The 12,777-nt window shown below is 32.8% G+C and overlaps 2 protein-coding genes across 11 annotated transcripts in view; both read right to left on the minus strand.

Annotated features, from left to right (window-relative positions):
- Positions 1 to 12,777, minus strand: part of fbxw8 (F-box and WD repeat domain containing 8) — a 309,097-nt gene that overhangs the window by 196,770 nt on the left and 99,550 nt on the right. The window lies entirely within an intron of this gene.
- The window catches only part of nf2a (NF2, moesin-ezrin-radixin like (MERLIN) tumor suppressor a), a 90,637-nt gene that overhangs the window by 77,195 nt on the left and 665 nt on the right, over positions 1 to 12,777 (minus strand). For 9 of the 10 annotated variants that reach the window (XR_015490340.1, XM_087252230.1, XM_087252224.1 and 6 more), the window contains one exon: positions 12,607 to 12,777. This exon is cut by the window's right edge. Coding sequence is in view for 9 of the 10 variants with exons in the window: in XM_087252230.1 (XP_087108356.1) it covers positions 12,607 to 12,717 (111 nt within the window). In the remaining variant the exon portion in view is untranslated. 10 annotated transcript variants of the gene reach the window in all.

The raw sequence follows: 12,777 nt of genomic DNA on the forward strand, positions 1-12,777 counted from the left end.
CATATGTACTGGCAGTTTATTATCAGGTTGTTGTACTGTAAGATATACACCAACCCAGACAATAAATCACTTTGAACTATTAAAATGTGAATAAAAGTCACTTTTTCGAACTTTGCAAGGCTAAAAATTGTTGGAAGAAAGATCAAGTATAAAGCATAAAGTGGGAAAAAATAAAAATAAATAAAAATAAAATGACAAAATATGGAAAACCAACGCTAACTCATGGCAATTTGTAACTTTTTGATTTAGTGGCTACTTTGTACAATCTCGTTCGTACAATTTAGCTAAATTTGCTCATCCCCCAGTGATGGTTTGGTGTGCCTCGCCCACTTTTAAAATTGTACATATTCGTACAATCGAACTTGCGTGAGGGTGGCACGGTGGCGCAGTGGGTAGGCATAGGACGATAACCGTTTTCAAGGTATACCACTGTTTGGAAAAGTCAAGGTTTTAAAACCCCCAAAATTTTCAGTAATACTGTTCCTAAGGTATGTGTAAGATTTTTATTTACTTTTTAATGTTTTCAGGACAACAATATTTGCAGCAGAAAAGATATCCAAATATGCTGTTTTAAATTGTAAAAAAATCTGTTTCTGACACAAATGAAGACAGCAGAAGTCAATGACTCATTTTCATTATTTAACCTGACATGTTTATTGCTCCAAATATTTTAAACCTTTCTCAAAAAAAAAATATTGTTTTCAAAGGGGGGGAAATTGACATAAATCCCCCCCAAGACAAAAAATCGAAATATTGAGAAATTTATGTTTAACTGTCCAAATTAAAGCATTAACTATACAAATTACTAATTTTAAAAAAAAGTTGATACATTTATGGTAGGAAACAAAAAAAAAATCCCAGTGCACTGAAAAAGATTGGATTTATTCCATTTTCATTAAGGTAACTGGTTGCAATCAATTTATATGGGCTGAATTTAAACAGACAGTGTTACTAAGCATTACTAAACTTAATTTATTTAAAGTCAGCCTATATACTGTACACTATCTGACAAAAGTCTTGTCGCCTATCCAAGTTTTAGGAACAACAAATAACTTCTAGTTGATCATTTGGTATCAGAAGTGGCTTATATGAAGGGCAAAGGACTGTAGATTATGCTTACTCTACCTAAATAAAATATAATCATGCCTTGAGATTACAATTTTTAATTGCAGCGGAAAAATAATAAATATTGTGAATGACTTCCATGAGCGTGGAGGACTGCATCCATACATCTCTGCAATGACTCAAATAACTCATTAATAAAGTCATCTGGAATAGCACAGAAAGCGTTCTTGCAGGACTCCCAGAGTTGAAAGATAACTCGATAAAGATTCTCTGAAATTATCTTCAATGCTTCCTCCTCCATCTTCCCACAGACAAGCTCAATAATGTTCATGTCTGGTGACTGGGCTGGCCAATCCTGTAGCACCTTCTTTGCTTTCAGGATCTTTGATGTTGAGGCTGAAATACAAGGAGCACAATCCTGCTGAAGAATTTGCCCTCTCCTCTGGTTTGTAATGTAATGGGCAGCACAACTGTCTTGATACCTCAGGCTGGCATGTGGCCATCCACTCTGCAGATCTCTCGCACGCCCCCATACTGAATGTAACTCCAAACCATGATTTTCCCTTCACCAAACTTAACTGATTTCTATGAGAATATTTTACCCATGTTGGTTCCAATAAATCTTCTGCAGTATTTGTGATGATTGGGATGCAGTTCGGAAGCAAAAATCTACCTTCTGCCACTTTTCCTAATGATCAACAAAATGTCAAGTTATTATTTGTTGCCCTTACAGCTTGATGAAAAGACTTTTGTCAAGTTGCACAATTTGTTTGCAACCATTCACCTTAAAAAAACTGAGTAAATCTAATGGATCATTTTTATCACTGTGGAAATTGATCTTTAATTTTTGGCATAAAAGAAAAAGCAATAATTTTGACCCGTACAATATATTTTTGGCTATTACCATTATCTACATAAAACTGATTTTGTGTTCTAGGGTCATAACAATCCAAAAACTGCAATCTGCAGAAGTATATTGGCAGAATATCAATTAGAAAACTCATCTTGTGAGAATAATCCTCTTGTGTAAGCATCTGCGCTCGATTAGCCTCGTCATTAGCAGGACTCCAGTATACCAGGCATCATCTGGGCCCAGCTGGGCTAGATGTTAGCGGCTTGTGAACAATATACTTGCCACATATGTCAGCTTGAATGATTAAAAATTTACGACAGAGGTGAGAAACTCACTGTTATAAGCCCTGACAACTTCCATAGAGTATTGCAAACATCATCAACACTGCAAACTCTATTAGCATAACAGGGACAGGTGCATTTTGAGGCGCGGTTTCATCTTGCCTGATGTTTATGTATGAGAACGTATGACAATGTGTTGCCATCCAGAGTCCAAGCAATTAAATATGCTGATGAATATCCTCTAGGAAAGCTGACGGCTCCCTTCAAGGACGACCGTCAAGCTGGTGCAAACATTTCCCAGAGAAATGAGGTGTGTCTTGGTAGAAAAGTATTTACTCACTGCCCTACATATTCCGCAGAGATGTTATGCGGCTTTTTAGAAAGAAGAAAAAATTGACAGTAAAATCAGTAAGCTCAGTGCCATTCTGTCTTGATCCAATATTGACCCCCAGGCTATTACCAGATTATAATGATTAAATGAGACATAGGCAGTCTTTCTTCATGTCTTAAGATTAGATGAGGTCAATACTACAGTCAGTGTCAGGGGAAAGTTTGTGAACCCTTTGCAGAATCTGTGATAATGGGAATAACTAACAAAATATTAATAAACAATGCATGCTACTTTTTATTTACTGTTCTGCACAGTGGTGTAAAGTAACAAAATACAAATACTCAAATGACTAATTAAGTAGGTTTTTTTTTTTAGAAATTGTAAATTTCTAACTAGTTTTATAAAATGTAAATTTTTTCTTTCACTTGGGTATCTGTATCTGTACTTTTACTCCACTACTTTCCTTCAACCTGCAGTCACTACTTTATTTTTTTCTTGTCTTTGGGGACTAGAAAAGTCAGTTCTGTGATTCCTGTCCAATCAAATCGCACATAGAAGATAAGTCACATCATAATGAACTACCTCAAGACATGGGGGTTTTATAATTGCAGCAAACTGTTTGGAAGCATTAAAAGTGTGCTCGAAGCATTACACGCTTTGTGTGAGCCTTTTTAATTTATTAAATTTGCATTTTGAAGCTTTGGTGTTGCCGCCTTTGTGAATGAATATATATATATATATATATATATATATATATATATATATATATATATATATATATATATATATATATATATATATATATATCTTCATGCATGCACAACAGACTGCTATAATATTACTTATAAATATAATTTTGCTAAAAGTATTGTTGGTGATTGGCTGTGTGTTGGCTCCATTGGCAAGCTTTACATAAGACAAAAAAATAAAGACCTGTTCAAAATGATTTAACCAACAAACGATGTTTCAGTGAATTTAAGACTTTTTTAAGGCCTAAAATTCTGTTTTTGAAATTTCAGATATTTTAAGACTTTACAGCTCTACGGATACTCTGCAAACAAATAGAGCACAAATAAATGTAAAGCTCAAGTATTCTGAATATCAATCAAAATGCAAAAATGTATAGTGCATGACTTATTGTGGCATATTATCGTGGCCATCTTTACAGCAATCTGTTGTGCAATGCAACAACCATCTTCTGTGGTCCATACATTTAAATAGCATGCTATTTAGAAGCTAAATAATAGTAATAAAATAAAACTGGCCTTTTAGTTTTATCCAAAGACTCCCGTTTATGGACTTTGTTAAGATACCATATTCTCTCATTTTAAAATAAAATACTACACTGTATATACCCAACAGTTTCAGGAATTTCTGAATCGTGCCTTAGTGAGACGCAGTGTTGGTCTATAATAGAGTATTAATGTTGGGCAATAAGGTCTCAACATATGTGCTATAGGAGAGAGAGAGCGAAAGACTAGAGAGAAGCATTTTGTTTTATAAAACCATGCTGCCACCAAGTGGTGGTGTTTGAGAAACATGAACATAAACCAAAATAGATGGTGAAATCAGATAAAATTGTCCGTAATAATTGTAATAATAATAATAATAATAATAATAATAATAATTTAAATATTTAAGTTTTTTTATTAGTATTAATAATAGTAATAATAATAATATCAATTTGCATATTTAAGTTTTTTGATTAGTATTAATAATAGTAATAATAATAATAATAATACTGATCAAATATTACTAAAATTAATGAAAACATTGCAAATGCTCTGAATTTGTGACAAAAAAATATTAGCAAAGCAAGAAACTGGATTTAATGACTGAAGAAACTCAATTAATGTACACAAAGTAAAAAAAAAAACTTGAATAAGTTTAAGTCTTATTCTTTTAAGAATTATAAATATAATATATTTATATTTGATTTGATCTTTTTCCAAATATTTTCATTCATTTTCTTGTCGGCTTAGTCCCTTTATTAATTTGGGGTCGCCACAGCGGAATGAACCGGCAACTTATCCAGCTCATTTTTACGCAGCGGATGCCCTTCCAGCCGCAACCCATCTCTGGGAAACATCCACACACACAATCATACACTATGGACAATTTTGCCTACCCAATTCACCTGTACCGCATGTCTTTGGACTGTGGGGGAAACCGGAGCACCCGGAGGAAACCCAAGCGAACGCAGGGAGAACATGCAAACTCCACACAGAAATGCCAACTGAGCCGAGGTTTGAACCAGCGACCTTTTTGCTGTGAGGCGACAGCACTACCTATGTCATCATACACAATCTTTCATATAACTTTGTCATGTTTGGTGTCATTTGACAGTTTATGACTACAGCATTGTAGTGATGAAATCATTAGAGACATTGATGTATTTCAATATACAATCCATTTACTATTGTTGAGTCATGGCCTGATGGTAAGTCTCCCCCACTTTATCTCCTAAACTTTGCTTTCATGTTCAGCTGGTTTTGAAGGCTGGCATTTCACTCAGGTTTGACAATGCTTCGCTCAGGGTATAAAGAGGAAAGGTGACTGTTGATCGGGGAGAATGGCTTTTACTCTGCTTCTCCCCACACCGGTTTCACTGTCTTCGTAGCGCAGCAGTGCATTTGTTACAGCCAAGTTTCTCCAAACAGTATGTTAGTTTGCTTCATTCTACTGTCTGTATATTTAAACATGTAACTTATTTAACAACTTTGCCTGCTTTAGGGCGTTGAGATTCTTTCTCATTATAAGTGATGATAACTTTTAATAGAGTCAGATAAATATTTCGATTTAAACACGGCATTCTTTAACTGCTTTTCTCTTTTAATTATTGGTTCAGGGTGCGTTTCGGAAACCATTGTTAGCCAACTAAGGTTGCAAGTTGCGTTGTTACAACACATTTGTTATTTAGCATTTTCCAAATTCGTCATTCCAATGAACATTCGCAAACTGCATTGCAAACTTATGCACTTGCAACTGCACCTCTGAAGCTGTAGTTAGTAGTTCCTGGCTGTGTTCTATTCCCAGTTATCCCCCCTATGCCTTACTCATTAAGAACACTCTGACATTTAAATAAATTGATTTAAAAAAGCATTAAAATCATCACTCTTAGGTGTAATTTGCTTCCAAAGTATTTTTACAGTTCAGTTTTAGCGATCTTCAAGTTTACAACTGTGCTTCCTTCACAGTGCACTTTGAAAACATTGATGTCATTTTGAACAGCCGTGGCTCATGACGAAAGCTATAGGTGACCTATTATTTAAAAGAGGAATTTGTTACGTCTTCAAAGCTTATGAAAACAAAAAAACTTAGCAAATGTTAATGCTTTTAATTTATAGTAGGTTGTTTATTACGTATTTGTACTGTATATGACATGGGCCTGTTGGTTAGAACATTTCTGCAGTGGTTTGCATGTGTCAAATTGTAAAAGTAGACTTTTCAAAAAATAAACAATAAATAAACAATATCCTACTTGTAATAATAATAATAATAATAATAATAATAATAATAATAATATTCATCATCATCATCATCATCATTCTCATCAATAATATTAGTAAAATATTTATTAAAGTATGATTTTATTCATTTCCTAATAAATAATACAAATTACGTTTATTTTTTTGTTAAATCGCCTCTAATTATTTATTTAAATGATTTATATATGAAATTAGAATACGTGTTAGCTTTTGTAAGTAATTTTATGTTAATTTAGAACAGAATAATGTTCTTAATAATATTTGTAAAGGAAACATTGGCTCTAGATGTGCCGTTTACATATATTTCAATTAATAGGGAAAACTAATATTGAAAGCAAACGTAATGTTGGATTTTGTGTGTGTGTGTGTGTGTGTGTGTGTGTGTGTGTGTGTGAGTATAAAACAATATAATTTGCACAAATAAATGATGGGGTTCTTCTAAAAAGAAACTGTTACTCCACCCCACTTAGAGCATCATTATGGGCATTTTACGTTATAACTAAGGTGGTTCAAACGATGGATCTGCGACAGAGAAACAACGGGTTTTGGGAAACACTCCTCACTACATCATTCTTTTCACAAACCATGCATCGCACTATAATAGTTCAGCCGCAAGTTACGTCATTGTTTGGAAAACGCAGCCCAGAATAGCAGCGCAAGCTTCAAGCCGTACAAAGCCTAAATACTTTTTATTATTATTAAAGTTTATATTATTATAAAAATATTAAAGTGATTGTGTCTCTCCAGAAGAAGTACATTTAAAGTCTGAATTATTAGCCCCGTGTATATTTTTTTCCCAATTTCTGTTTAACAGAGAGAAAATTGTCAACATATTTCTAAACATAATAGTTTTATTAACTCATTTCTAATAACTGATTTATTTTATCTTTGACATGATGACAGTACATAATATTTTACTAGATATTTTTCAAGATAAAGTATTCTAGACTAGTCTTCAGCTTAAAGTGCGATTTAAAGGCACAACTAGGCTAAATGGGCTAATCATTGTATAACGGTGGTTTCTGTTGACAATCAAAATAAATATTGCTTAAGAGGCTAAAATCATTGACCTAAAATGCTTTTAAAAAAGTTAAAAACTGCTTTTGTTCTGGCCGAAATAAAACAAATAAGATTTTGTCCAGAAGAAAAAAAACATTATATGAACCACTCTGAAAAACTCCTCGCTCTGTTAAACATCACTTGCGAAATATTTGAAAAAGAAAAGGAAAAAATTCACAGAAGGGGCGAATCATTTTGACTTCAACTGTAGGTTAAACTGTCTGATTAACAATAAAACAAATCGGAAACATTGTTTATGGTAATAAGTATGGTAATAAGTATAAATATGGTTATAAGAAATAACTTGAAGAACTGCTTCATAAAAAAGGGGGAAAGAAATGAAAAAGTCAAAACAGAACAGCTTGAACCTAAAGTCAAACAATCCAGGTTTTGTGTCCAAAGCTACTTTGTTTAACAGTTTATCAATATATACAGTAGTAAGAGAAGAGCAATCCCTCAGAATTACCACCAAAGGAAATACTGTTAATAAGTGTGAAAGATCAAAACAGAGCGAGAGACGGGCAAACAGACAGGCAGGCACAGAGCAGCACACAAGGTCCTGTAAAGTGGGAGCACCGTGCCTCGTGGGACATTAACTCACAGTCCCCGTCTGTCACGCAATTCTCTTACCACCATCTGTTTTCCCTTAATTCAAAAACACTCTGTAATGATGTGTGTGTGTATGTGTAAAAAACAGGGCATCTTCCTGCAAGAAACTTGGGGTATGTTATGTGCAAATGAAGTGCACAGAGGAGAAACTCCCAGCGGATTCACTGTTTGCAGAAAACACCTTCATACATGGAAATGAGGATTACTGCCATAGAGGAAAATGCCTGCTTTTGAGACGAGTATATTTGTTTTAGTTTTTCCCAGCACAAGCAGGTTATGAGTGTTTCTAAAACATTTTAATTATTCTAAACACACAACGAGGTGTTTTGTGATGTATTTCATCCAAGTGATCTGCTATACTGGCCTACAAATGTCAAGAGCAGTATCTGAAACTGAACAACATGTTAGTTTTTCAGGCCCAAGCAGTTATGAGTGTTTTCAAAATATATTAATTATTGACTTTCCTTCGGCTTAGTCCCTGATTATCACACAGCATAATGAACTGCCAATGCCAACTATTCGGGAATATGTTTTACGCAGCGGATGCCCTTCAGCCTCTACTAGGTACTAGGAAACACACATACACTCTCCCATTCACAAGCACACATTCATACACTACAGCTAATTTTGTTTACCCAATTCACCAACCGGTTTCCCCTTGACTGTAGGGGAAACCGGAGCACCCAGAGGAAACCCACGGGGAGAACATGCAAACTCCACACAGAAATGACCGGAGCTTGAACCTGCGACCTTCTTGATGTGAGGCGACAGTGCTAACAACTAAGCCACTGTGACACCTATTTTAATTATTCTAAACACACAATGAGGTGTTTGGTAATGTATTTCATCCAAGTCGTCTGCTATACTGGCTATACTGGAACATGTCTATATACAGTTGAAGTCAGAAGAGTTTTTCCAACACATTTCTAAACATAATAATTTTAATAACTAATTTCTAATAACTGATTTGGTTTTATCTTTGACATGAAGACAGTAAATAATATTTGACAAGACACTTTTATACAGCTTAAAGTGACATGTAAAGGCTTAACTAGATTAGGTTAACTAGGCAGGTTAGGGTAATTTGGCAAGTGATTATAACGATGGTTTGTTCTGTAGAATATCAAAAAACAAATGTAGCTTAAACGGGCTGATAATTTTGTCCTTAAAATGTTTTTTAAAAAATTAAAAACTGCTTTTATTCTATTCTTATTTACAAATAAAACTTAAATTATCAGACATACTGTAAAACTGTCCTGCAAAACATCATTTGGAAAAAATGTAAAAAAAGAAAATAAATCAATAAATCAAAGGGGGGCTATTAATTCTGAGTTCAACTAATATATATATATATATATATATATATATATATATATATATATATATATATATATATATATATAAAGCTTGGATATTAAAGTGACAGCATTTTTGACAACTTTGTACACTGTAAAAAAAGTATGTTGCTTACTTAAATTTTTAACAGTTTAACATGGATCGATTAAGCTGACAAAGTTTAAAAAGTTAAAAAATGTAACTTAATTAAACAAAACTAGAAAAAAAATCTAATTGGATTGACTTAAATAGTTGAAACCTGATTAACTTTTATATTAAGTTAATGTGAAGACATTTGTTGTCATGACTTTTGGGCAGTGTATATACTATATAAAATATCATAACAATAAATTTGACTACAAATATTTTTGCTATTCAGAACAAATGCATTTGGGCTGAGGTACTTGTCTCTTTTTGTTGTGAAATCAGTTTTTTTATTTTACGTAAGATTAGCTAATCTTAATAATAAAATTAATCTTTAAAATTATTGTTTACCAGACAGAAGCATTTTTTATTATTAAAAAAAATGGTTTGATTACAGCAAACATTAATTGTCTGAAAACTGTGCTTTATTTATATATCATTATATATCATCACTGTTCTGTGATGCATAATTTTTTGATGTAATAAGAGCTTTGAAACTAAGCAACTATATATATATATATATATATATATATATATATATATATATATATATATATATATATATATATATATATATATTTTTTTTTTTTTTTTTTTTTTCTTATTTAACTCCGAGTATGCTATACAAATCTCACCAGCATACATTACAAACTATTAGAATAAAATGTTATTTTTGGCTACAGAAATATCAGTAACGTTTTTGCTTTTATCTTCCATGTTCTATAAAAGAGCCTTAAAAGCCTTACACAACAGCAATAACATTTATATATACCAAACATCTGATTTTGTCTTTACAAGATTGTTTTTTAATAAACAAACAAGTAAATAAAAATATTAAAAGATAATAATCTCCATTCCTATTCCACTGGAAGAGCTATTCCTCAGGGCCACTGAACTGTCTGTGTTCAAACATAAATCTGCTTGAGGAGACAGGGATGTCTTTTCGCAGCTTCCCTAGAGAAACAGGTCAGGCTGGGTGACTCGCTTGAGGACATGACAACAGTGAGCCAGAATGTTAAAATGACGACAGCCTGGTGCCTTCCTCGAGTTAAGCTTGCATGCCCTCTGGTTACAGATGACAAAACTCATCACTGCCAATACAGGTGTGGTTATGGGCAACAATAACTCTACTATCACAATATAACATGAATATGATATGCACATAGGCAGCTTTCAGTCCTAATTTATACACTGAAAAACTATTTATGCTGCTAGTTCAAACTACTTATTTAAAATCAGCTGAAACAACACAACTCTTGAGATTTTTTTTTTTTTTTTTTTTACTTTTTTTTGGGGGGGTTTATTGTTTTATATTCAATCCACTTAAATTTGTTATGTTAACTTAACTGATTTATGTTGGGACAACATGACAGAATTGTGGAACCCTGCATATTTCACAGTGCACTGTCAAACAAATGCAAGGTTCCACACAATTTCCATGTTGTCCCAACATAAATCTATTAAAACATTAATTAGGAGGCAACCTAATTAACTACATTTTCAATTCAGTCAGAGACCACTTTTGCCTAATATAGGCTATATTTTAAAAATTACTAATTATAATAATGCAGTAAAGAAACATGTAATACAAACTATGGAAAACAAAGTCAAATGACAAAGATCCCTGTTATTTCATGACTTATTTCATTAGAAAAATACGAAAATAAGCAGTATTAAAACAACTCATGCATATCCTGTATATAAGATTTTAAACAGTGCCTTTCTTGAATCTTCTGTAAACAAATATTTTGATGTAAATAATTATTTTATTATTATAGAAAATATGCCGTCTCACATCGTCAATTTAGTGCAAACATGCGATGTGTAATTACATTTTTAAGAGGCGCCCGTGCGAAGACCATACTTGTGCGTTTGAAGCAGAAGTATAAATTAGCCCTAACAGAGTGGGGTCACGTGACTCCACACGTGGTAGGGAAAGTAAATAAAAAAATTTACCTGGAAAAACTAGATCGAAAAGTAATCGAAATCAACATTCAGAACATATAATCGATTAATCGCCCAGTAATATGTGGAACCCTGCATTTTTGTAGAGCTTTATCATACTAAATAAACTTAAGGGTTCCCACTTTAAGCTAAATGACAAAGAAAAGCTAAATTTCCATGACCTAATGTGCCAATGCCAAGTAGACAAAAAGAAAAATATATCTTTAATAGCATGTTTTAACATTTTCATTATGAATACATCAATTATTAATTTACATAAATCTAACACTTTAAATATGAGATGAAATACTGGTTCCAAAGACAAAAAGGTCATAATTTAACAGTAATTAGCAAGCAACCCTAATTAACTACATTTTCAATTCAGTCAGGGAATACTTTTGCCAAATATAGCCTGAACTTTAAAAAAAACTAATTATAATAATGCAACAAAAAACATGTAATAAAAACATGTTTATGCAAAGTTAAAATGTCAAATGACAAAAATCGCTGATTTTTCAAACAAATAAAATTTAGCTTCCATTGTTTAGAACAGTTCTTAAAATTCCATGATGTTGCAAAAATTCATAAACCCTGGCATTTATGCGACATATGAGCAATTCCATGCAAATGTCAACATTGCCATGGAAAAAAAATAAGTTTTTACCAAAATAGTGAAACTCTAAGGTTTTTTGTATGCTTGTATTTTACAGGACTGTAAAAATACTCAAAAATGTCTCTGTCAATGTTCTCAAACAATTATATTTGATCTACTAGAGTCACAAAAGTAGCAATTTCACATCCGTCACATCCAAAACAAAGCTTTTTACCTCATTAATACAAAAATGTAAAACACAATCAATCATTTTTGTTCTATAGAGAGCCAACTCTTATTCTTTTGATTAGCATTGTTTCATTTGGGTTGTGCAGTTTAATTCACAGAATTTCTACAAAATATGTTGTAGACTGTAAACTTGCAGACTTTTTTGGCCACAATCATGTTTACTTTCCTCATTTAAAGTACAAAATAAGTTTACATATTAATATTTTTCGGATCCCATAACTCTATGGTGAGTTGTTAAGGTAAATACAAACAGATCTTTCAAAATAATGTTAGCATATACTTTCTCTGTCAATTTATGTGTGGAGTTTTTACTGCAAATGTCACATCCATAACGCTGGAAATGCTCACATTCAAAGCATTGTGGTAAAGTTAAAGGTTTTAAATTCACACATTTATTCATTTTAACACCCTCAATGTAGTTTACTCCGCTACACTGAATAATCTGCAGTCACATGTAAAAATGACTTCAAAACAACATTGGCACTATTTAGTCACGAACAATGTTGTACTTTGATAGTCATTGGTTGCTAATATGACTTCATGATTTAGAATTTGCGAAGATTAATTGGCTGAAATTATTATAAGGTGACACTAATGTGCAAATATAAAACCAACCTTACCTCGACATTCAAAGCACGTATTAATGTACCACTCACCTCACAGCTGAACTCCAAATCAGCATCCATTGTAACAACTGTAACATAGAAGATTTTGGCTTGCTTCCTCCGAAGAGAGAGTCCCATTTTTGATGCAAGGGCACTAGCCATAATAGCTGCTCATGGGTTCTCCTCTTTAGAAACAACCTGTTGACTATCTGTCTATCTGAA

This window comes from Danio rerio, chromosome 5, assembly GCF_052040795.2.
Source record: "Danio rerio strain M-AB ecotype USA chromosome 5, GRCz13ab, whole genome shotgun sequence".
In the NCBI taxonomy this organism is placed as follows: domain Eukaryota; kingdom Metazoa; phylum Chordata; class Actinopteri; order Cypriniformes; family Danionidae; genus Danio; species Danio rerio.